General features: G+C 41.0%; 1 protein-coding gene across 11 annotated transcripts in view; it reads left to right on the forward strand.

Annotated features, from left to right (window-relative positions):
* The window catches only part of AKAP13 (A-kinase anchoring protein 13), a 323,293-nt gene that overhangs the window by 188,643 nt on the left and 107,629 nt on the right, over window positions 1–27,021 (forward strand). The window contains exon 1 of one of the 11 annotated variants that reach the window (XM_072737246.1): window positions 22,173–23,168. The exons of the other annotated variants lie outside the window; for them this stretch is intronic. Within the exon in view, the coding sequence (XP_072593347.1) occupies window positions 23,088–23,168 (81 nt within the window). The 5' untranslated portion in view covers window positions 22,173–23,087. Of the gene's footprint in view, window positions 1–22,172; window positions 23,169–27,021 lie in introns of those variants that run through there. 11 annotated transcript variants of the gene reach the window in all.

Here is a 27,021-nt window from a genome sequence, read left to right on the forward strand (position 1 = left end):
GACACAGAGAGGCAGAGACATAGGCAGAGGGAGAAGTAGGCTGCCTACAGGGAGCCCGATACAGAACTTGATCCCAGGATCACGACCTGAGCTGAAGGCAGATGCTCAACCACTGAGCCACCCAGGTGTGCCCCTCCAGGTTTCATTTTGAAAGCTGATCATCTTTTGTGAGAGTGAAGACAGTGCATGCTGTCAGAAACATGGGCTTGGCCATACCCACTCTTTCTACTGGTAGAATTGAAAGGGCCACCACCAGGTGCTATCTTAGAAAAATACTGTGTTGGGGCATCTGGGTGGCTCAGTTGGGTAAGTATCTGACTCTTCATCTCAGCTTAGGTCTCAATCTTAGGGTTGTGAAATTCAGGCCCCACAATAGGCTTCATGCTGGGTATGGAGCCTACAGAGAGAGAGAGAGAGTCTGTGTTCAGCTTACTGATGTAAACATGACTTTGTGGCTGCTTATTTTTGCCTCTTAAAAGAGGAAACTTATAGTAGGAAAAAAAACTAAGAGAAAAATGTCATTTGGTTTGTGAAGAAAGGCCCAGGTCCTCCGCAGGGATACACATTACTGGGGAAGTCACAGATTTCACATACTATGTTTTGATTCTGTATGTTATGAGGATGCCTAGTGATGCCTTGCTCTGGTTGGCCACTGTCAGAGTTAAAGGTGTATCCTGTATTTGGACTTGTTGACCTTATCCAGAAAAGGTTTCAGGATTTCTGGTTTCAGATCTTTCTGATCTTTTCAGGCTGCTCAGTTTTGAGATCTAGCTTGTGGCTTTGATTTTGTTCATTTAGTAAACATTTTGTTCATGATTTTGTTCACTTAGTAAACATTAAAGGAATGCCTTCCCATTCAGGGTATTACAGTCGAGTAGCTAGATAATTTTTTTAATGTTAAATATTATCCTATCTTCTGATTTATTTAAGTAAAGCACACGTGCACAGACGTAATTACAATATGTGAATGCAGTATGGGAGACATGGCATAGGAACCATTAATGTGCTTTGAGGATTCACAGAGAAATGACTTTTTTTCAAGTAGGTTCCACACCCAGTGTGGAGCCTACTGAGGGGCTTGAACTCACAGCCTTGAGATTCAGACCTGAGCTGAGCTAAGAGTTGGACACTTAACCAACTAAGCCACCCAGGTGCCCTGAGGAATGACTTCTTAAAAAGTGTTTGTGTGAAATGTAGTAAATTTCCTTGGTAATAACCACATTGTAGCACATGTGGTATAAATATTCATTGGGAAGAATAAGGATAGATTGAGAGAGCCTTTGATGTGCTTTCCAGCCTTTAAACAGCCAATTCTGTTTGCTTTCACTATGTAGTTGGCCCTTGGAAGATCATAGAATTGCCTGAGAATTGCCAGAAATGCCCTAATTTGCAAGGTAACTGACCTGGCAGTAATCCAGGTTAAAAAAATGCCATTAAGATACGGAAAAGTAATATCTACCAAGTATGAGAAACAGAAATATTTGGTAGTATGTGAACCGTATGGAAATTAAAGAGAGTGGTACCTTCGTGTAAATATTTCCATTCAACCAGCATCAATCTATGTTTTCCCTCCTTGGCCTATGTCATTTCGTGCAGTGATATAGGCATTTTGCTTCCCTTCCGAGGACCTCTCCCCCTCCCGCCAAAGCCCTGTCACTGCTTGTGCACCTAGGGGATTGTTGTGATGTGGTCTTAACGTTATTACCTCAGTGCCACATATGTAGTTTTCCAGAGGAAGTTGGTTAATGGTGACATTCAGATGAGCATATTTAAAATATCCTGAATTTAAGCCTCACTCAGAAGTCAGGGTAAGCCAGAATATTTATTATGTTGATCTTCATTATCTGTAGTTGACCTATATTTAACATTAAGTTTTGAAAACCTACTTCTGGTGTTGAACTGAGATATAATAATGAACCATTTTTAATGTGTGGTTCTTGGATTTCTCTTGAAAATAGTTGCAGAGAGTGATTTCTGAAAGTATTTGAACAAATAGTAAGAATAATTGGAATAAATGTATAGCTTCTCAAAGTGGACACTGTGAAAAATGGATGTTTAAATTTGACTTTGACCTTTCATTTATTACAGATATGTACCCATGCATATGTGTGTGATTCTTTTGCTGCATTGCACATGAGCTGTCTTGCAAGCTGCATAGCATCTGGGAAATTTTTGTTCAACTCCTTCCTTCAGGCAGGAAAAAAAATTGGAAAGGGGGATATAGTGGAAAACTATGAATTATTCTGTTGCTTGGAATCTTTTTTAAGGAGGCTGAATCACTAGAAAAATGTACTTGGTTGTTCTCATCATAGAATCTTAGTGTAGGGAGGAACTCTCATCTCTATCATGCAGTCAGTACTCTTTAATTTGCAAGGAGGGATTTTGAGCCTAGAGCACTCAGTGTCTGCCATTGTTTGCTGGTTCGTGAATCTAGGATCTTGAACCCTGGGGTCAGGCTTGTGGTGGTCCAGCCTCTCGCCCTTGCCCACCTTGCCTCAGAGTTCAGCTCTGTCACTGCAGTGAGCTCCTCAGTGTCACAGCGGAAGCTGTGGCACCCTGGGAACCTCTCCTGTTTCTGCTGATTCCTAGGCCTGTGTTTCCTCTGCTGTGGACATCCCTTATATAGCAGCTTGATGACCCTCTACTATCATTAAGTCCTGTTCTTCCCCTTATATTGAGAGAATGCGTAGAAGGGCACAGCTGAAATCTGTGCCTCAAATCCTATGTTGTGGCCGACAAGCTGTGTGCCCCTGCTGCCTGGGGAGGGGGGCTCTGGAGCACTTCCTTTGGCCCACTGCTGTCTCCTGTAGGTTCCAGGGTGCTTGTGACTGGACCTCATGTGGGTCACAAAGTAGCGCAACCTGGATGAATTAGAGCATCCTACTTTCTTGTTGCCTTCTCCTTTCTAGAGCATGGCATCTTTATATAATCTATATATTCTGGGTTAGCTTCCCTTTAATGTAATAAAAAGACTGTTGCCTACCAAGGCAGGGGGCCTTTACTTCCAAATGAGCCCACGTGAGTCACTCAGGAATCCAGTTAGTTTGATGATGTTTTCTGGCAATCCCACAGGGGAATGATATGAAAAAGGAGGAATTTGGTGCTTGCCATGTCCTTCACTGGGGCCGCCTCCCAGTAGCCCTGGAAACCCTGAAAAATGCGGAATTGTAGGATCCCCTGTCCAATGCCCTTCTCTCTATTTCTGTGGAAATAACTTATGGAACATGTGCTTGTGGTCTGTTTTATTTCTGACATCATCAATTTCTTTCTTTGCCATCCTTCCTCATTATTTTGCCACCAAAAATTCTATCATATTCATTTTCCCCATTAAATCATCTACAGGCAAAGCTCTTTTTATGTGGAGGGGTCCTGGGGACAGAGTGGGACAGCATTGGGTCTCTCCCTGTCATGCTCTGCTAATGGCAGAGATGGCAAGAGAAGAAGAGTGGTACCACCTCAGCGATAGGTCTCTTGATATTGAAACCAGGGCTTGGACCAATCTGGAGGCCAGTGAGTGACAGGAAGCACTGAAGCCTGTGTAGTGTGTAATCTCCGTTTTGTGGGCAGCAGGACATTCATTCTAAAAGGCCCAGGAGTTTTTCCTCTCATTCCACCCCTATGAGGCCAGGGACTGTGGGAAGCCACAGACAGGCATGTCAGCAGGAAAGCATGGAGAAAACACACACACACACACACACACACACATCCATGCATGATTTCCTTACTTTAAACATTTATAACATTCCAACAATAAATTATGCTGTTAGAATGTAGTCCTTTCCTGCTTACTGCTTTGCATTTTCAAAACTAAATTGAGCTTTTAATTTGCAGACTTATTACTGTTTTGTGTACTGAACGTTGTAATAACAACTCAGGATGCTGTGATGGGCAAAATGAGTAAGAGATATCCCATCCCACAAGAAGCTCTGTTGGGAAAGATGAAGTAATGCAGCAGGAGTTGACACCTGGGTCATGGGAACTCTGAGAAGAAATTATCCATTGTTGAGGCCTGTCTGCACCAGTGTCCCTCCTACTGTTCACTCTTGGTGGCATTAAGTGGAATACTGCTGAAATGTTTCACTCAAGGGATTTTCCCCTGTTGACAGCATTGCTGGCCTTAAAATAGGGAGTCAGTCTTTTCATTCCAGTTCCAGAAAGTGATGTATGTGTCATGATTGCTTGCCATGGAACAGTTCCTGTCCCTATCTCCACCATACACAACACAATAGACTATGTTCCTTCCTAGGAGTCATTAGGTTTCCCTAATGGGATGATCTGAAGGAGAAAAATAGAGCTCTGGCCCTTCTCCCTCATTAGTGCTGAAACCTGGTGCTGTATCTGCTTCACATCAAAGTCAGTGGATTGTTCTTCTCCTTGTCTGAGACTGTTCTTTCCTCCTTGAGTTAGGAAAAGGACTTAAATCCTGGTTTTCTTGACATAAAAGTTTAATGCAATTGCTGTTGCAGCTGAATCCATTAAAAGGAATACCTGCAAGATGTGAGAAGAAGTATTTCAAAACTGGCACAGAATATAATGTGGACCACACTCTTAGGTTTGCATTTCAAGTTAAAGGGTGTGTCATTTGGGCTTTGGGAAAGAGCTTGTCATTGGCAGGGCCCAGTCCACCCCACCTCCACAGTCCCGTAGGCCTCTGTGAAGCCAGAGGAGGTTCTTAAGAGATGCTGGACAGTTGTGAATGCGGATGATTGACATCTGCATAGTGCCATAGCTAAAATGTATCTCTACCTCTTCACTTTGGTTTTAGTCTCATATTTGGACATGCATATCATTTTAGCTGTCCCAGGAGGAGGAAGGAGTTAGCAAGCTCTTTAGTGTTTACTGATGCCAAGTTTACTAATCCTTGTTTTGTATTCTTGATGAAGACTTCTACTGCCATGTGTCTGTTTCTTGGCAGGGCTCTCTGGGCAGGAGGACAGGTTAAACAAACAAAAACAAGATAATGCATGCCCTTTTAAGAATATGATCTCTAGGGGCGCCTGGGTGGCTGAGTCAGTTGAATGTCCCACTCTTGATTTTGCTCAGTTTGTGATCTCAGGGTCATGGGATTGAGCCCTACGTCAGGGTCTGTGCTGGGCATGGAGCCTGCATAAGATTCTCTCTCTCCCTGTTCCTCTGCTCCACCTCAAGTCCCTACCCATGTGCTCTTGCTTGCGCCCCTCTCTCTCTCTCAAATAAATAAATAAATAAATAAAATGAATAGGATCTCTGAAATAAGTCTTGTATCTGAAAAGGCTTAGACAACTCACTGTGGGTTCTCTAAAAAATCCTTGTTGATGGATAAACATGAAGATGCCTTTAAATTAACTGATGTGAAAAGTTGCCTTGATCCTTCCTCCCAAAGCTTGTCAGTGGGAGCTGGCAGCGGGAAAGAGGAGGTGTAGCAAAAAGCAAAGGGAAGACAGAGAGCTTTCCTGGGGCAGTGTCAGGGAAACAGTAGGGTAACTGAGCATAGCAACCTCCTGAGAGCATCTGTCACTGATCAAGCTCTAAAAGGTTAGAAACTGGGCAATAGCTGTGGGAGGACCCAGGCTGTCTGCTTCTTGTAGCAGTTGTTGGCGTAACTTCTGATAATTTATCACCCTGGCATGGAGCGAGGAAGGTGGGAATATAAAATGAGATTTTAATAAAAGAAGAAGAAAGGACTGGCTGACTCTTCTTCCTCTGGAAAGGATTTTATCATATAACCAATGAATTTAGTAATGAAAGGAGATAATTGTACAAATCTGTAAATAGGTAAAAAAAATGGGACTTGTCAAATATTTTTAAAGGCAAGGCTTGCACTTTCAGCTATACACAGTCACAGGAAATGTCAGCAGCTGTTCTGCTAAGTGGGAGGCACTGCAGGGCCATAATGTAATAGGACTTTATCAGCATTCATTTCCACAAAATGAAATGTTCCTTTAGGAAGTTCTTTTCTAGTAAACAAATAGTAAATAAAACACTTGACAACTGCATGCCATTGATTTTACGTTTTAACAAGGTAACCTTTACAAAGGAGTATATCTCGGCCTGCCCCCCCCCCCCCCCCCCAATCAAAAAAAAATTTTTTTAAAGCATCTATATTGGGCAGCCCCAGTGGCGTAGCGGTTTAGCGCTGCCTGCAGCCCAGGGCGTGATCCTGGAGACCCTGGATCAATTCCCATGTCGGGCTCTCTGTGTGGAGCCTGCTTCTCCCTCTGCCTGTATCTCTGCCTCTGTGTATGTGTGTGTGTGTGTGTGTGTGTGTCTGTGAATAAATAAATAAAATCTTTTAAAAAAATTAAAAAATAAAAAATAAAAAAAAATAAAGCATCTATATTCTGATGACCAAAGGGAGTAGCTGAACTGAGAGACAACTCAGCTTTGGCAGAGAGAGGAAATGTGTAGGAAGCCTACCACATTTTTAACTTCCATTCCTTAGAGTTGTAGCCTGTGGTTCCTCATTGCATGCCCTGAGACCAAAGACCATCTCATAATTAGATTAGAACATTTCCTCTCCATGGAACCTGTGACAAATGGATCTTTGTGGAATGGCACAGTTTTCAGTGGCTGGACATAAAGTCTTCGGTGCTGGAACTTTGATTTGGAAATCTTTAGTATATTTCAAAAATGCCAATGCATGTACCTGGCAAACACTGGACACCATTTGTCTTCCTCTTGATGTCTGAATTACTGTGGCATCATTGACTATCATGATAAAAATGTACATCCGTGGACACCAATCCTGCTAGTCATGCTGGAACTTGCATTGAAGAGTTACTTGTGTGAATTTATCTGTTGGTCATTCATCTGGTCTCTCAAATAATGGAATGAGACCTATCCAGCCATGTGGTCACCTAGGAAGTGCCTCCCTGAGAAGTCTGTTCACATGTGGATCATGGAAATGGGCTTTTCCTAAAGAATTTTATGGAGCCGTCAGAAAACCATCTTTGCTTTTCATTCCTGCTGTAGTTACTCTTAATTCATCAGCTTCATTCAAAATATTATGAAATTGTTTGGGCCTCACTTCATCTGTAACTAAAGGCATTGGCTTTCATACAGTCTCTTAAGCCAAAAAGCTTTCATCCCAAACTCCCTCTGCCAGCCCTCATTTTTTTTTCCTGTCCAATTTAACCTGTCACTCCAAACTCTGATTCAGAGGGTTCGTGTCCTCATCTTCTCTCACCTGGATTCGCTGGTTTCCTTACTACCAATCTCTTTCTACCTTATAAACTCAGCAGTTCTTCAACTTTTTGTTCTAAAGATCCTGTTACACTTTTAAACATTATTGGGAACTCCAAAGAACACTTGTTTGTATGGGTTATACCTACAACTATTTACCACATTAGAAATTAAAACTGAGACATTGAAAAAGCATTAATTCATTTATAATAGCATTAACAGATCACTACTTGTTAATATGAAGAACATATTTTTATGGAAAATAAGTTTCAAAATTAATTTGGAAGAGTGCCATTTTAATCTAATTGGTTTTAATCTAACTTGACTCAGTAAAAAAACAGTTGGATTCTCATGGTTCTTATTTATTTAACAACATGGTGTTTTGGTTGAAATATATAAAGAATATCCAGTGTCATGCAGATATATGCTTATTAAAGGGAGGAATATTGTAATTGTTTTCTCGGATAATTTGGTATTTTTATTGATGCCAGATCAGAATTGACAGATGATAGGTTCTTAAGAGTTATTTGCAGTGTGGAATCTGAAGTCATATTGTTGAACATTTTGTATTCTGATACATTAATAAAATCTACTGGTCTGCCTTGTCCTTTTTGGTGGATCTTTTAGCCATGCACAATTTTCTAACCTCATGGATCAGTCATTTGGAAAGTACTCATTCATTGAGTAACATACAGCTCTTCCAAATATTGACATTTTTTTTTTCATTTTCAGAAAATCCCATTTGTTAATTACCACCAGTCTTGTCAGAAATGGCTTTAAGTATTGGTAAACTTGACAATTTCACAGTGGCAGATACGAATTTTCCAAATTCTTATTTTCACTTGAACATCTGAATTTTATCATCAGTGATAAATATTGCTAGTTGTTTTCTGGAAAGATAGGTTCACTTTGTTCATTTCCAAGAAAATACCTAAGTTCTGAATAAGCATCATTTCATTTGTCAGTCTTTCAAGTTAAAATTTTGTTCCATGAAAAAAGTGGCTAGCTTAGCCCACAACTTAAAACAGTTGCATAAGTGAATTTCCTCAAGATAACCATTCTACCTTACATGCAGAGCATTTTCTGTATACCCCCCACTTGTCACACGGAAGATTAAAGAGATATGTACCTAAAGATTGAAATGTAATAAAGTTGTTATAGCTTCATCAAGGACATTCTATGTGAAAATATTTTTGTTTTTTTCTAAAACTATGAGTATATGGCAATGAAGAATATAATGACCACTAACTCACTTTAGTAACACTGCCTTGATTCTTGCTAAGGCCCATCAGCACAAATATCAACAGAGCAAAAGGGCAAATGACATATCTGTAGTACTGTAAGAATAGTCGTGATCCCATAGATACCCTGAAAATGCATCTGGGAGCCTTGAGGTTTTGTAGACCACACTTTGAGAACCACTGCTCTAGCTTATATACATAAGGTTCTTGCTAAAAGTATATCAAATTAGCTCTTTAGTTTTTAAATTTAGAGTGTGGCATATAAGGACTTGACAATCAGCTTCCAGAGGATGCTTCTAGGGTCCCATTAGCTTTGCTGTTCCGGCTGACAGTCCAGTGGTCAGCCACACTAGACTCCTCATTTCCATTAAATGTGCCCTTGTTCATTGGTATTCTGCCCGTGTTGCACCCTTGCAGTCTACCAGGTGCCCTTCCATTCTTGAAGATCCTTCTCAGGTGTATGCATTGTCTTCCTTCCCCACACTGGAACACAGAGTGCTGGAAGTGTGAAGTGAGCCATGCGTCATGCACACTGCTGCACAGGGAGCCCTCCTGCCTCCTGCCAGTGACTCTGTACAGTGACCTGCCACATTACCTCACACATGATGGGGACCTACAGTGTTGGCTGCATGTTGAGTACCCTGAAAGAGAATGAAAGGAACAGAACTTCAGCAAGACTGAGTCCTACTTAGTTGATAATTGTCTGTAATGCTTCACTAAACTTTGCATAAGAGTATATTTATTCAATTCACTTATTAATTCATCTCTTTCGAGGAACCAGTCATCTTAAGTCATTCCCTTTCCTTTAAAATCTATTATTTGGGGCGCCTGGTGGCTCAGTCCATTAGCATCTGCCTTCAGCTCAGGTCATGATTTCAGGGTCCTGGGATTGAGACTCCGCATCGGGCTCAGCAGCCCTGCTTCTCCTTCTGTCCCTTCCTTGCTTATGCTTGCTCTCTCTCTGTTGTTTACTGTCTCAAATACATAAAATCTTTACCCCCTAAAAAAAAAAATCCTATTTCTTACTTCCACAGCAAGTAATATTTGGAGCTTTTAAGTTTTGTTAGCAAGGCTAAAAACTGATTTAATCGTGGTGGTAGGAGTTGCAACTAAAAATCAGGTAGAGAAGAGGAAGTTCCTCATTGATAACCCATTAATATGAGTACTGAGGATTGAACCAAGAACTCTTATCTATGTAAACTTTGGATAAATTGCTTTTTTCATGAAACAGAAAAGAGCAAAGCTTCTTCAGACCTTGAAAAACCGCACTTGTATGAAAGACGTAAGCGGTAAGCCATATCAACTAAGGCTGTGCTCTTTGGAAGACCACTAATGCTTGTTCTTATAGCATCCTCATTGGGCAGGCAGAAGAGACCTATTATGATAGACTTACATGTGGCAAGTTGGAAGGACGAAGCAAAGGCCTCCTCTGTGTCCTTTTCAGTGCTGGAAGCTCAGTGAAGTAGCCCCGATGATACTTAAAACTATCTCCATAGTAGCCTGATTTGTTAGTTGTATTTTCCTTGGCATAGCCAACGGCTCGTCAGTGTGATGCAGTTGTCTGAGCCATTAAACACACACCTTGAACACATATGCACATCATTGAAGAATGTATTAAATGCTTCCATGAAACTTAGTCTTTACTAATTCACCATTTTGTGAAGAGTATGTGTTTTTTAAAGTTTCACTGGAAACAGTTTCCTTTTTTCAAGGTTTGTGTTAAAAACATTTATATTAATTCCAGAAAGAGACATCTGTATATTTAGAAAGGTACTGGATTATCTCAGTCTGTTGTTAATTATGAACAAATAAAAATCAATGTATATTTAGTCAGATCTCAAGAATGGCCTTGCAAAAACCTACCTCAACTGCAGTTTATATTTCAAAAAGCCATTCAGGGTAGACAGGGAAGGTATTCTACTTGCTGATTAATTTCTGATATGTCCTTTTTATTGACAGGACAAACAAATATGCCATTTGTTGGTGGAGAGCAGAGTAGATACTTTTTCTTGTGCTTATCTCCATATCAAAAATTCATGAATTATTTAAATTTATGAATAAAAGTAGCTTGAGTCTATATTGCCTATACCAGTGTGATCTGAGAAATGCGTTGCCTTGCCTGAAATATTTTCTTCAGACAGAGAGATAGATACTTACTTATTCCTGTAGGAACTGTTTGTTGATTGCTAAGGCCAGGAATCTATAGGAAATCCAAGAAATAGAGAGGTCTTGCTCCAAGTGACTTGTAGAGCAGGTACCCAGATTAGTGTGATAATCGATGGATGCTTTCAGTATGGTAGGAGAGCTAACACAGTTCTGATAGAGTCAAGTTTTTTGACTGAAGTACTTGGTGGAAGCATCATGAAGGTGATCACATAGGAAGGAGTTAAAGACTCGACCGGTTTTGCAGAGATGGGGAAGACTATGAGGGCAGGATCAAGGATGCAGAGTCAGCCAGGTATAAAGTCTAGTCTGAACACAAGACAGTAAGTTGACTTGTGTGGCTGCAGTAGAAGAGTCTTATAAGAATAGGTGAGAGAAAAGGCTAGAGAAGCTGTCATTATGCTGGGTTTCTCTCCCATAGTCCCCTCTTAAAGCCAAATGTTCTTTATCCCAGCGGGTCACTCTGGTATTTCAGCCTTCTGGGTGGGGATTGTTCAGGGATACTGTAAATTCTGTCCAAATTAGGCGCTTGGGGGTTAGCCAGGAAAAATCTATAAATATATGCCTTTTCTTACTCCTTTCCCTTTGCCTCAGATAAAGAGCATTTTTCTTTTTCTCTCCCCCCCCCCTCGCCCCCCAAGGCTAATAACTCTTTCGTCTGAGTTCCCAGTCCTATCTGGGCCTTTTTTTTTTTTTTCTATCTGGGCCTTTTTAAAGAACTGCTTCTTCATAAAACAGCAAGACATTTGAGAAGTTCAGTAGCTTCTTTGGTCTTAGCTTCTGGGGAGGCCCCCTGCCTTCTCCACTTACCAGAGAAGAGAAGACTTTCCCCTCTCTCTCCTTTCTTATCCCAGGATACAGATCCCTTCAGAGGGAACATGGTGATCTGATTCAAAGCAAAGGTGTTTTGGTCTTTAATTTCTAGCTTGAGTCAGAATATTTCAGTTACTTGGTTTTGCCTTGTACGCTGCCTTCAATACCTCTTTCTTTTTTTCTTTCTAAATAAGGCAAAAATGTATTGATAATAATAAAATATTACAGCAACAAACAGTACTCAGGCCACAGGCACTTAGAATATACTTTACATGTATCAATTCATTTATTCCTCATAGCGGCATTTTTCTTTCATGCTTTGTCCTGGTGGATTTTGCCCTCACTGTACAGGTGAGAAACTAAGGAACAGAAAAGTTACTTAGCATGCCCGAGATAGTCTCGCTATAGGGTTTATCTTCTTGACCATTGTGTTGGAGTCACTAGCCAGCTGTCCACCCTTCACTTCCTGTCATGTACTATAAGGGACATCTTGGCCTATATGTATCTCAGTAAAGGGCCATATCCCTACCCACTCCCACCCCAAAACATATTTTTGTGCTAACATCTCTTCCGACACAAATTCTCACAATTTCATTTGAGGTAAACAGTTATGCTGTATTTCCTTAAAAATGTGCAGAACATCAAAATACCTGTTTTAGTTGAATAAGATTATCAAATACAAGCTCCAAATAGTAGTCTCTCAATGAGCAAAACCAGATTTATTCTTTTGGGAATGAGCAAATGCCAAAATTGACCTGGCAGTAGTATTAAAAAGGGGATTTTTTTTTCCTTGAAGGATTTTTTCTCTTTTCCCTTTGACAAAAAGACAAAAGTCTTTTTGGACAATTGATAAAAAGAGCAAGTTATACCTCTATATTTTTTGGAAAGCATGATTGTATGGTGGTGTGTGTTTGCCTTGAGGGATGAGGGAAGTCTTCCATGGGAAGCTGAATCATTTCTTGGCTTTTCTGACTGAGTGACTATATTAGGGCTATTCTTTTTGCCGTGAAGTGAAAAATAAGAGTAAGTTGAGTAATTTCCTAAAGTAATACGTTTGAATTTTATGTGGGATGCAAAATTTTCCTGGGGTGGAGGGAATGGTTATTTTGAGCATTGTTTGAGCATTGTTTTTCATGTCTGACCAAGGCTTTTATCCTTTAAATTCAGAAACTCCTTTAGACTACCTACCTCTTCTGTATGTTAACACTGGCAAAATGTTTGTTCTCTCATTGTTTAATAAATAAACTGATCAGCCGTTGGAAAAGTCTGAGGATTATGACAGTGGTAATAAATGAGCACATAATCAGTCATCCAGCTTTTGGGTGTCTGGTGTCATTTTTAGCACTCTGTAGGAGAAACTGAAGCACCTGTTGCCCTTAAGGAACTCACCATTTACTCACAGTCAAAGTAAGCATCTAGGAATAACAATAGAGGGCAGAACACTGGAAAATGAGCCCATCAGAGTACAAGACTATCAGAGTTCAAAGGATAGAGTTTTAAGGTGGGTTTGAGTAGGCAGAGATATTCCCTAATTAGGAAAGTAGGATTTCAGGGGTATATTTTGGCTGAGGTGGAGTGACGAGATAGGGAATTCTATAAGCCACAACTGTTCTAAGAGCCAGGGAGCATTGAGGTAGGAAGAACCATGTCCTAATTGTGGAACCTTAAGAGACCAACTGTATACCTATCCTGGGAAGTAGTAGTCAGTAAGACTGGATGAAACCATGGAGTAAGTGGTATGATATCCAGATGAGGGAGATTAGGTTTGATGAGGCCAAAGACTTGTAGTATCTTCCTGAATTACAGCAAAAGTCATACAGCTTCTCTGCTCCAAAGTCCTTGCTGGCTCCCACTGGCCTCTGTATAGAGTCTGGACTTTTTGGCATGACATCATATGCTTTTATAATCTAGGTGTTTAATGCTTTCCCAGGCTGATGTTACAGCACTTCCCTACAAGATTTGACGCATGGAACTAGAAAGTTTGGCTAATCCTCCGTCATACCTGCTATTCATCAACATCTGTACCCTCACTCAAACTCTTTAAAGGCAACGCCTGCCTTCATGGAATTTTTTAGTTAATCAGTTCATCCAGAGATCCTCATTCCTTTACTACAATTCTGCATTTTATTTGTACTACCTATGCTGTCTCATGTTTTTATTCCATGCTGTTGCCCCTTCCTTGAGGTCTCAGGAATGTCTCATCCATCTTTATAGCTCATAACACCTTCCAGAGCACAATTACAGCAGGCTTTTAAATATTTGTTGAAGGGATAAATAAATTTTGTTAATATTCACTAATTCATTACTAACTGGCCATGACATGCTACTGATGACAAAATCCCATTAGGAAATTCTGGTCAGTAAATGTCAGTGTTGTTTCCCTTGATCTCAATGCCTTTGTTTTATAGAATGAGGTTTGTTTTTACTTCCATAGATGTTCATATGGAAAGGGAGTTTCTTACTTATTGGCTATTCCTAATTTTTCCATTTTCTTGCCAAAACACTGTCCACCCTGCTTCCCTCCTCTAGCTGTTATGAAGCACTTGTCCATATTCTTAACCAAAATAGCAATGTGTGCACTCAAGTGTTCTGTTCTCTTCTGGTCTTTAAAAAAAAAATTTTTTTTTTTAATTGATGATAGTCATACAGAGAGAGAGAGAGAGAGAGGCAGAGACACAGGCAGAGGGAGAAGCAGGCTCCATGCACCGGGAGCCTGACGTGGGATTCCATCCCGGTCTCCAGGATCGCGCCCTGGGCCAAAGGCAGGCGCCAAACCGCTGCGCCACCCAGGGATCCCTCTTCTGGTCTTTATGACAGAAGCTCTTGGAAAGAATTGAAAGCACACAAAAGAACAGTCATACATGTTGCATAGAACTCACTTTTTTGTTAATGGCCCTTTTTCTGTTAATGCTTCATTTACTCTCAAATTTTTTTTACAATCTAAAGTATTTATTACTAGGTTAGCAACCCTATAGCAACCATGATAGAAGGATTCACAAAGATACTTTCTGCAATAGGAAAAGCATCTTAAGAGATAGCTAGGAAAAATTGAATATGTAGGCAGAGCCTAAATGTTCCCTTTTGTGAAATGGTAGGATATTTAAATCCAGCTCTCATCACTCTGCTACCCCAGAACTGCCCCTACCAATTTTACCAGATTGGCAAAATCCAAATCTCTTACTTACTTGACCTTTTTTTATAACACTTGACACTGTTTACCGTTCTTCCTATGAAGTGTTTCCTTCTTTTAGTGTCTCCGATGTCCTGTCTGTGTATTGATTCCCAAATCTGAAAGCCAGGTCCCTGCCATTCTCCTGGGCTCTGGACGCACCTGCTTGCCTGCTTACGAGAGCACTCTGCTTGGATGGGTCTAAGATCCTTGGATTCTCTGCATCTAAAACCAACTCCCCCCTCCTCTCTCCCTACCTCCTCCTTGTGCTCCATTCCACCTTCTGTGTGGTTGCCCAGGACAGAATCCTAGTCAGACCACACCTTTCCTCCTCATCCTCCACCCAGTGACTCCCATTTTCCTTTCTAGGTCCCCATGTTCGTTCATCACTTGAATTCAGACTTCCTTCCTCTCTCTTCCAGCGTCCATGATAGCTTTGTGACCAATCTCCCTGCTTCTCTCATCTTTTCCCTCCTATCTATTGAGCATGCTCTAGAAAAATGGTATTTTTGAACTGCAGAACCGATCGTGCCTTTCTCGAGCTAACAACCCTCCAGTGGCTTTTTCTTGTTGGAGTGATTCAGACTTCTCTAAGCGTGCTCATCTGGCACCAGCCTTTTTCTGCTGCTCAGGCCTTGTCCTTTGTCGCTTGCTGTTTCTCACCTCTGGGCCTTTGTGCTCAGTCCTCTGTCAGAACCTGTGCCCAGAATATCTGTTTGGCTCTCCGTCCTGGGGCTCCCTCCCCGCAGCTGCATATGCACACGTCCCACCTACTTGGTGCCTGCTTCTCTGTCAGCATCTCTGCAGTAGACCTGTGCTGGCAGTTGGAGCATGATACCTCTCCAGGCATGTGTTCTCGTAGTGCCCCGTGACCCTCTGTTCCAACACTTCTCACACATTATCCTAAGTCTTTAATGTCTCATCTGCTGCTGTGGCCTCAGTGCCAAGCAGGGGCGTTCAGTAAATAGATCTCATTCACTTCCTGAAAAGTGGGTTGAAGGTTTAGGTCAGTGACATGTGACATATACAATCACAACAATATTGTGGATTTTCCACGTGAAATTTCTTGGTTGTTACTGATACTAAATTTGCCATTTTTAGCATTCTGAGCATTCCATGTTTTTAAAATACTAATGTATCCTAAAGTCACATTCTTTGGAAAAATTTGAAAATTCTATTGAAAAATTAAATGTTTATACAATATTTGATATACTTAAGTAGGGATAATTTATTGTATGTCAATTATACCTCAGTAAAGTTGCTTCAAAATCATTTAAGTGATGGAACACCTGGGTGGTGCAGTTGGTTATGTGTCCGACTCTTGATTTCAGCTCAGGTCATGATTTCAGGGTTGTAAAATGGAGCCCCAACTTAAGCTCTACACTCAGTGGGGAGTCTGCTTAGAGTTTCTTCTCCCTTTGCATCTGCCCCTCAAATAGATAAGTAAATCTTTAAAAAAAATTATTTAAGTGATAAAAAATATTTTTCAAAGTATAGGTTATTATCTGAAATAGCGGTTATGACCAGAAATTTAGTCTGAACCTCATGCTTATAAATGTATATATAAACTTTTTGGAGGAAATAGGAAAAGTGTATTTGAATGATCTTTAATAGTATAGTGTGTTGAAGATTAAGAAAATGTGGAGGGAGCATATCGTTTTTACTATTAATGCTTTGGGGAGAAAAAGAGGTGCTATTACTTACAGTTATTTTACTCAACTAAAAGTTTGCAGTTGTAGGATTATGAAGTTGGTAAGATTTTTGCACGTGAGAAATAGTTTATACCATTAGGAAGAAAGTTAGAGTAGCTTTTGTTTCATTTTGTCAGTGATGTAGTGTTTTATGTGATATAGTCATAATGATCATGCTAAAAATGTTGCTAGAAGATTTGGAAATAACAGTGAATATGATTAATAGTTGATCAGAAAGGACTGTCTTTGGGATCTGGTTTCAAATATAGTGCATGAGCACACAGGGATGGTGATTATCAAATAGTATGCTGCATGGATTGTGTCTCAGTTCTCCTTTTGAGAGGGTCACTGGACTGTCTGAACTAGAGAATGCCATCCATCTAGTATGATTCATTTTCATCAAGAGATGTTACAGATTGTTCCATATAGTAAAGAAGATGAAGAAATGGCACTCAGGGTTCCATGGGCTTTGTAGCTGATGGAATAGCAGTTTCCCAGGAGTGCTAGTTGATGCATTGCCATCCTTCCGAGGGAGGCTTTTAGTGACATACCTTGGGGCCTTCATGGTTAGCCTTGCCCTTCAGGTTTATGGATGATAGTAAGTTTGGAGGGATAGCTGTTATTTCAATGACAGAATCTAGATTCCAGATGCTGTTTTTAGGCTAAAATGATAAATGAGAACATAGAAAGGAAAGATGTAAAGTGGGTTTTTACATAAAATCAGAAGGTTAGGGATGCCTGAGTGGCTTTTAGTGGTTGAGCATCTGCCTTTGGCTCAGGTCGTGATTCCAGGGTCCTGCGATCTAGTGACACATCGGGCTCCCCACAGGGAGCCTGTTTCTCTCTCTGCCTGGTCTCTGCCTCTCTCTGTGTGTTTCTCATTAATAAATAAATAAAATCTCTAAAAAGACTAAAATCACAAGATATAGTATGGAACATTTATTATATAGTATAGAGAAGCAAGCCCTGTTTTGAGTCCAACAAAAAAGGTACAGAAAGTGAGTGTGTTTCATCAGAGGCATATATCCTTCTAGTAGAGTGGTATTCATGTGAAGATGGCCAGATTGATCTTAATCACCCCAGGTTATATGATCACAGGGAGGACAGACAGCCATTGGTCAGGTGCCTCATTGCCTGCAGTTGTGGGAACTGTGATCCAGGAGAGAAGCTCTAAAGAGGAGGGTGGTGAGTCATGATGGGTATCCTCAAATATTTAAAATGCTGCCTCAGGATAGCTAATGTTTGTCCCAAGGAGAGAAACTAGGATTAGTAGCTCCATTCATTTTGAAGAAAGCCTGACTCGCAGTCATCAGTATTTAGAAACATTTTTAGTCTCTGCAGTGGATGCATTCATTCTGATTTTTGTAATACATTATTGGAGTAAGAAGCTGTTGAAAGGGAATGTTCAGTATTAGAATGTTGACAAAGAAGTCGAATCTGTTTAATGATAACACTTTCCACCTGTACCTTCTAAAATTAGGAACCATTTGTCATTTTTCTTGAGAGAAGAAGAATTATTCTATCCTTTGGCATTTTTGTAGAATCAAGTCTGAGAATATTGATAGAGTTACAAATTCCAAGTTTTAGGCTTTTAACGTTGAGGGACTACTCAAGGCAAAATAAGATGCGTAATGAAAAGAAAGAAGATTTACAGAATTGAGTTTAAAGGAGACTCGTGTTCTTAGCTGTATGACCCTGTACAACTGACTGCAATTCTGAATGCACGTCTTCCTCAGCTGCAAAGTAGATGCTAACCATATAGCTTTTGATGAGGAATAAATGAGATTATACCCATGGAAGCACTTAGAAAACAGCAAGGACTCAGTACACGTTGTTACCAATAAATCTTGCCCCAGAAGAAACTGGCATGTCACTACTTTTCCACCCCACATTATGATTCTGCCATCTTTCCCCTCTCCCCACTGCTTTTATTTCACCATGCTGTTGGCAGTTTTAGTAAAATTTTAACATTTGTGAACTTGTTCCATGAGACCTGTTTCCCAGGACAAGCAAAAGTGTGTGAAGAGACATTTTTAAAGCTTTGTTGTTTTTCTTATATACTTTCATCTTAATTTCTTTTTGTCATTGTTATCATGCTCACATCATTTACTGCTACTAGCCAAGTGGTCCTCTGGTTTCTTCTTGCAAAGGCAAGAAGGGGTTAAAACAGAGGCACTGCTTTGCTTCTACCCTCTTCCAAATGAACCAGAACACTTGGTGGGTATCTGCCAGGCCTTGCACTTCTCCTCTGCCTTTTTCAGCCTTCTTGGAACCTCCAAATTTGTGGGTCAAAGAAATGACTAGGGGACAAGGACAGTAGGATTCCTCTCCTGGACCAGTATTGCTCTCAGACACCTCAGTTGAAATTAAAAAGGAAATTGCAAATGGAAACAGTGCTTTTGCAGCTATGGTAAATCATTTCCTTTTTTCTTGTCCCAAGTAATCAATCATCATACGTGAAGGAGTCTGTAATTCCAAGCAGACAAGAATTGCCCAAGTGGAGGTGAAGTGTTTTATTTTATATTCTGGCAAATTTTGCTGCCAACAAACAGGTAAATCTGGGTGACTCACTGTTTTTAAGTTAATCACAGATAAATGAAAATTAACTGTGGTAGACCTTTCCTTCCTTCTGATTTCATGTGAAAAGTGGAGGAGGAAAACATAGTGACGCAAGAATACACTACATGTTTTCTACCACCAGTTTTGAAAGAATTTCTCAATTCCTTTTTCTTTCTCCTCTGCATCTACCCACATCCTATAAGCTATACGGCAGATGATAAAGATTTCTTAGTCTCAGATTGACCATATCCAGTTGAGAAGGAACTTCATATAGGACCCATCCCCTACAGTTTTCCAGAGTCCAACTCATTATCCCACATTGCCCATTAAGAGTGTAGCACACCTAGGAATAGAAAGAACCCTTGATTTTCATCCTGGTACCTCGTTTTCACTGCAGAGACTGAATTGATCATTGAGGGAGGAGGGCAATTAGCCAGTACCCAGTCACTTGCTGCTGCTGCTTTATGTTTACTTTGGGGTTCTAGGAAAAAATGCTTATTAGAAATAGACTCACCTCCTCCCTTTCCCCAAGTGCTTATTGGCTTTTGGTGTTCTCTTTGGGTCTTTAGCATCCCCACTAGGTGGTGTCCTAATTCAGAAACTTGTCTGGTGCTTGAGACTGGTCTCTTCTCTAACTCAACAAAAGGAGCCCAATAGAGCTGACCCATGAGAATTGCTTCAGTAATTTGGATAAGGTGTTAGATCTTATAATTAAATAAATCAAAAGAAGATTTAATTCATGAACAGAAATGCTATAGTTGAATTAAAATTCATAAAATATTTTTCTACTTCATCTTCCGGAATCCTTAACATATGTTGGGCCTGTTGTGTGAAAAGAGCAAAAGCACTGGTTGCTTCTGTTAAAGAATTTGGGACTCCTTTTGCAGATAGAGTGGGATGGAGGACATAGAAGGGAGATACAGTTAATCTTGTAAACAACTACTATGGTAAGACGCTGTAAATAATAAACATATTTTAGTACAAGTTGCCAAAATTAAAGGAGAGGGAGAATTTTCTCAAAACAAAAATTCATAGCTCTCAGCTCTGGTTTGTATATAAAATGATTGGTTGTTGCGTTTCAAAATCCTAACAGAATAACTGGTCAGTGGTTCCAGATGTTTTTGATAAAAACTTGGAATTGTCACAGCAGCAGCCAAAGCACAGGACTGCAGATCCTGTCTTCTGTGGAAAGTGCTGAACGGATCCAGAGGGGAAAGCAAAACAGACTCTTTCCCCCCCCCCCACCCAGAGTATTTGTTCCCTACCCAGAGCGTTTGTTCTACAAGGAGGAACAGAATACATAAGGACAACTCCAAATCTTTTTTTTTTTTTTTTTTTTTTTTTTTAAATTTTTATTTATTTATGATAGTCACAGAGAGATAGAGAGAGAGGCAGAGACACAGGCAGAGGGAGAAGCAGGCTCCATGCACCGGGAGCCCGATGTGGGATTCGATCCCGGATCTCCAGGATCGCGCCCTGGGCCAAAGGCAGGCGCCAAACCGCTGCGCCACCCAGGGATCCCAACTCCAAATCTTTGTAGTAGGTTTACTTATGTGCGCAGGAGTAGGAAACCTAGATTTCCAGCCTCTGGCACAGAGTCATCAGATTGTCAGAAATAAACAGGGTAGTCTATAATAGTCTGTAAGTCTCAAAACATTTCAGACAATTACATTATTTTGAAACCGATTTCTCTCGAATGATATAAACCTCTTGAGGACAGAGACCTTGTAATTTGTTCGCCTTCACTGCAAGGCACAAAATATCTGTCAAAGCAATATAGATTATCTGCATTTAAGGCAGTAAGTACTTAGACGAGGTTGGAAATGGAAGGCTGTATGGTGACTAAAGCATTTCTGATCCCTTGAGAGATGCTTGGGAACCTTGGAAGCAGGAAACATTTGATTCTAATTAAAACAGAAGGGAGTGGCAGGAGGAATAAACCATGTGGAGGACAGAGGGGAGCTGGCTTTGTGTTCATATGGAAAGAAGCTGGGGCGGGGGGATGCCCCTCTAAATTATAGTTTGATGAAAGTTCACCCAGAAAAGGTGATAATCTAGCAGTGTTCTCATACACTAAAGCCTGAAGGGTCTTCCGATTTGTGCTCTGGATCACAGAGTCTCAAAGTATTTGTATTCCCACCCTTTTGGTAAGTCTGAGCAAGAACTTTATTTACAACTTTTTAATCTCTCTAATCATCATGTTTCTACTGTTTTCCATCCTTACTCTAGTGAAAATGAAAAGCAGCATCTGTTTCACCATTGGTGTTGGTGACATCACAGAGCCTGGACTCACTGGGGCGCATGTAGGGAGGGGAGGCTGTCCACCTTCCGTGCCCTGCTTGACACAGTGAGGAGTGGGGATCGGGGGCTTCTGCTTTGGGCACAGCTGGGGTTGCAGTATGGTAATAGGTGAGGAAAACACTCACTTGCTTGTAGGGTTTACTGCATTTCCCTCCTTTGAGCTGGTTAGCCACGTGAACGCCTGGCCTGAGGAAATGGTGACTCATCAGACCTTCTACACCCCTTCTATAAACTCCTGAGAAACCTTGTCACCAACTCTGTTAGCAGTGCTGACAGAGATTTAAGTGCTCAGTCTCTCTTCCTCCTTTCCCTGTGGTATTTGAATCCCCTCCTCATTCATACACCAGGTCTGGCTAAGGACTCTCCCGGCCCCTAGAGGAAAATGGTGGCCGCGTCATGCTTCCAGAAGGAGATCTTATTCTTGCCTCTCTCCACTCTTTCCCAGACCCCTTGTGAACTAAGTGAGAGAGTGTCTGCAGTAAGAGGATGAATTCTCCAATAGGTGCCCTGAGGCTGTTGCACAGGGTGGGGCTAGGTCTCAGCAAAAATGAGGTGGCAGAGAGTGCACGTGAAGCCCTGAGGGGGGAAGCCATCCCAGCGTAGGTGGTTTGGCTTAGGTGACCCTCCTCACTCAGAAAAAGTATCCCTGTGTTTGCCCATTCATTCCACTCTTTTTCTCTTAGTATACTTTAAAGCCCCTCTATCACTCACTTCCTCCCCACCCACCCCCGCCTCAAAAAAAAAGCAAACAGATGAACTCGTGATGATTTTTACACCATGTCGGGTACTTTGGGAGCCACTTGTGGATCCTAGAGACATAGCCCTGAAATACTTGGCTGACATTTTTCTCATATTAAATCATTGGTTTGCATTTGGCAGGGAGCTGTGGTGTACGCCTTAGGTAGTTTCAATTTTCTGTACTTCGTGGAATAGATAAGTATATTGTACTTGCTCGTGTTGTTTAGGATGACATCCTCCCCCTTTTATTATCGTACTGTTCCGACATCATAGCGTTCGAGTTGCATCTTGCAATGCCTGACAGAGCCTTTTTCATAGGGGACAGTATGAGGAGGAGGAGGGGAGGAGGAGGAGGAAGTGGGTTGGAAAAGGAAGCCTTGTTTTTCTCTTCTCTGTCTGTGGATGAATCATGTTCCCACTGCAATTAGGTTTTCAAACCTCCGAGGCTGCTGGTCTGGAGCTAAAAGGGCAAGTAGTGACGTTCCTGAGGGTGAGGGAAAGGGGGGCTGGGGTAGGAAAGAGCCAGCGCCCAAGGAGGGAGGAGGGAGTAGCGCAGGAGGAGTGGTCTTTCTTTTCTCCTTTTTCTCTGCTATCATTAGAGATTTTCAACTGAAGTCAGAACCAAGCCCTACTGCCTGGCGAGCAAGAGGCTGACGCTAAAGACTCTACTTTGAACAGAATCTCCAAGCATCTGCTTTTTTTTTTTTTTTTCCTGTAAAGGAAAAATTGATTTTCCTTGTTGTTATTATTTTTTTAAACAAGAACAGAATTTAATGAGAGAATGAGGATGTTTTCGTGCAATCCCTTTGAAATAGAGTTGTCTTACCTTTTTCTCTCTTTTGCTTTTCCTGACAAAGTACATACTGGATTTTTATTGCCTGCCTTGGGTTTTTCCCCCACGTGTGTCGGCCATTATGCTTAGCCGGCTCATTAATAATTTTTCTACTGGAGTTGTCGCCAGTGATGGAAATGCTGTGTGCTTCTCTTTCACTCAAGATCTGCATAAAGTATAGCATCGGGAGGCACTTACTGTTTATATTATGAATTACAAATTTATCATCCTAGTGCTCTGAAATTGCCAGAAAGTCCTCCGTCATCAGTTCAAGAAATTGGATTCCACTCGGTTTCTTTTTAATCAATTTTGGACCCTTTGAGGGTTTTATAGAGAAGGGGAGTCTAGAAGGCACAGATCTCCAGCTCAGCGTGAGAAATTTTAAACTCTGGACTTGGGGGAGTGCAATTTGAACAAAAATGTATGAACGGCACAAGAGGCGCTACAGCCTATGTGATATCTCCAAGGTGGACAGGACTGTGGATGTGGTGTTGCTGAAGGTAAGGGCCACACTTCAGAATCCCGAAGCTCTCAAGCTCCTTTATCTCTCTGCATCCAGTAACTGAATCCCTAGCTGCCCTGTACTGGGAGAAAGGCTGAGAAGTTGTGTGAAAAGTAGAAGGTGGAGGGGTGAGATTGGTCATTTTAAGGTTGTTAGAAGAATACCTGAACAGAGTATGGAGGGCTTAAGAATCAGTAGTGAGCCATACTTACTTTTGAAATGTCATTTTGCTTGCTTTAAAATGCATTCTAACTAAGGCTCAGGAGAACTCATACTCTTGAAAATCACAATGGGAGAAATTTGCCTTCAGAGTTGCTCTTTCCCAAGATGTCTCTCTGTCTTGTGCTTCCCATTCCCTCACCCTCCCCTGCTCCAGCCCCATCTGTCTGGATATCACTTTCTCTTGGTCTCCTTTTCTCTGTCTTTCGTCTGAATCTTTCCTACCTGTTGTTTTCTGCTGTCTCTTGAAACTCTTTAGGGGCAAGATGGACAACATTTATTCCCTTCGGAAGGGTCTCCAACCTATTTATTAAAGTTGCGAAGTGGTGCTTCTGCTTTGGTTTGACTGCTTTTCATGAGCTCTGTTGATGGCTGTATTTGTTTTCTTGGCATTAGTGATGTTGGGTGTCTAAGCAGGATGGGGGTGGAGACTGAAGAGCTAATTGCTCACAGAAGGCATCCTTGAAATCTAAAATTAGTAAGCCATAAGATGGAAGTCTGGGAATGTTGGACGGCTCAATTAGCACTTTTTGGAAATTTAGCAGTTTTCTGGCAAAGGCAGGGGAAATTAGAAGCCAGCCAAGTGCTTCACAGTTCCCAAGAGAACCTCCATACCTGAACTTGTGAGAGTATAGAGCTAGCAGGGTGTAGGCAGAGTGGTAATGTATTGCCCTGGTAAAGAAATTTTGGAACTGTGTTATCAGTTTATCAATTCAGTTGATTACTTGAGACTTTCTAATTTTTTTATTGGTCCATCGAGGCCAAGAAACAGGTCTAGAAGGCCAGACACAGAAACCAGTGAAATACCACCTTGGATAAGAAGCCAGGTAGGAGTCGTGATTTGTGGTAGAGTGGTGTCACTATCCCTCCTAATTTCTGTCAGGTACTTGTCTGACTTGCTAGGCCTAGACTGAGAGCAGTTTGGGAACTTGGCATTTTGAATTTGTTCCAAGATGTTATTAATTTTAGTTTCTCTGAAATAGGATTACTTCTATGAAAGCACAGTGGTGTTTTAAAATTTATGTCCTCATATATTTAGAAGAGCCTAGTTTTTAGGACTTTTATATGCTTGACTTTTGATGATTTTACCTGTCTGGGGGGAAAAGCGGGAGGAAGTAAAGAACATCCTAGTCAGGGCATCACAGGGAATATCAGACATTTAAAATAATGCTAATATGGGTAGTACTCTTCCATCTAGCTGGGCATGAAAACCTTTATGAGTGGAGCCAGATCAGCATGGGCTTATTGGGCTCAGAAATGCTGTTTTACAGTTTTAACAAAACACTTCCATGTACATCATTTCATTTGAGACTTATTGCTCAGGCAGCGGCTCACCACCTGCCCCCCCTCCCCTCCATGTTCATATGAAGAGCGTCAGGCTTCTCTAGATCTCTTGAGCCATGGTGAGGAGTATGAAGTACTTGACTGACAAAGATGTGATTTTTTTTTTTTTAACGAGGACACAGCTAATAAAGGACAAAATTAAGGTTTTTTTTTTTTTTAAGATTTTATTTATTTATTCATGAGAGACAGGCAGAGACACAGGCAGAGGGAGAAGCAGACTCCATGCAGGGAGCCCAACACAGGACACGATCCTGGGTCTCCAAGATCAGGCCCTGGGCTGAAGGCGGCACTAAACCGCTGAGCCACCTGGACTGCCTAAAATTAAGTTTTTTTAAGTGAATTTGTATTCTTTTAATATTTTATACTGTGCTGCCAACTGTATAATAAGAGTTTCAGTAGAGAAAACTTCACTTCTCAGAAAATAGGCATTGTTGACAAGTAAACATTAGGAGTCCTGAAAATAGTGTTTGAAGTAAGATAGCTAAGTTTCATGTCCCGTCCCCCCCCCCCCCCCCCTTTGGAGGCAGAGGAGGTTACATCATTGAGAGACACACATTTAATAGGACACCTGAGTGGCTCAGTGGTTGAACTCATCTGCCTTTGGCTCAGGGCATGATCCTGGTCCTGGAATTGAGTCCCACTTCGTGCTCCTTGTGAGGAGCCTGCTTCTCCCTCTGCCTGTGTCTCTGCCTCTCTCTGTGTGTCTGTCTCTCGTGAGGAAATGAAATTTAAAAAAAAAAAAAAAAGTATTAATGACCTATTTGATGCCAGTGACAGCGCTAAGTCGAAGGGGTACACAGTTCTTTAAAATCCTCTTCTTGCTCAAAGATGAGCAATTAAAGAGAGAAATGAAAAAGTATGCATTACTATAAACAATTTGACAGGCATGAGCAGTGAGCTATATAGAAAATAATCAGAAGGCCTGTTTTAGATAAAAAGGTGTTTCTGAGGTGCCAACATTTAAAAAACTGATCCCCAGAGGATAGAAAGATGCCAGCTAGCCCAAGGGAAAGTGTTCCAGAGAGAATGAACAGGGAAATGCAGAGGCCCGAGGTACTCAGGGAAGCAGTGGAAGGGCCACTATGACAGGGACACACTGGCCTAGCAGAGGAGCAGTATCGAAAGAGTCATAATGGGACTTAGAAAAGCAGGGCCTTGACAGCCATGAGAAGTTGGCTTTGTTTGGATATATTACTTCTCAAATAGTGTTTTGAAGAGATCTTCTGGCTGTGTGTGGATGAGGTAGGCTGCCATTATGGCAGCCCAAGGCATGGTAACTTGGTTTTGTGGTCTGAAGTGGGAAAAAGTGGATGGATATGAGATCCAAGCATTTCATTTTTACATTCCTAGTTTGTCTCATTTTACATGTGGAAAAATAGATAGGGATAGCCCATAATTTTCCAAAGGTCTCAGAGCTCATGTGTAATAGGTCCTAGGATGCAAACCCAGATCTGATTTTTTTCAGAGCTCATGCTTTTTTCTTGCTATCCTAGACCTCCTCTTCAAGTCAACAGTGCCTTTTGTTACATGAATATGTGAATCAGTTTTCATTTGTAAATACATACGTGTTTCTTTTCTAAGACTTTGGATTTTTGGAGGGGTTTTTTGTTTGTTTTTTTAAGTAGGTTCCAATGTGGGGCTTGAACTCATGGCCCTGAGATCAAGACTTGAGCTGAGATGAACCAGCTAAACTACCTAGGCACTCTTAGATTCCAACTTTCCTGTTGGAAATAATCTTAGAACCTACCTCTATCACTTCTTTCCCAGTACAGGATTTCTTTCTGTAACACTTAGGGCAGACTCATGGCCTCATACAAATTAATTCCTTTTGCACAATTTTTTGCAGATTTTTTTTCCACAATGCTTTTTTTTTAAATAATTCAGAAGTATTCGCCAGTTATCTTTCCTTTTGAACTTTGGTACCTTTAGTGTTTAAAAAAAATAATAATGTTTGGGTGTATATGCCACTTCAGTTCTCAAGTGATCATGTGTATGTTCTCACTCCACTTTTTTAATCTGTGGAAGTCTGCTCTTTTATACAAATGAGCTTGTAATTTTTTTCATCTGTTTGCTATATCTAAACACTGAAAACGATGTTCCTGATTTGTATTAAATGCTCAAAAAGTTTTGTTAATTGAATGAATTGATCAAGATTTCTAAGTAAGGATTCCTACACCTCATGCTACATACGCTGTACTAAAAGGTTGATGTATGAGCACGGAGATAGAGTATAACAATAAACACAAAATTAAGATTGTGGGCCTGCCACTATGGAATTCCACATTTAC

The sequence above is a fragment of the Vulpes vulpes genome, chromosome 14, assembly GCF_048418805.1.
Source record: "Vulpes vulpes isolate BD-2025 chromosome 14, VulVul3, whole genome shotgun sequence".
Classification (NCBI taxonomy): Eukaryota; Metazoa; Chordata; class Mammalia; order Carnivora; family Canidae; genus Vulpes; species Vulpes vulpes.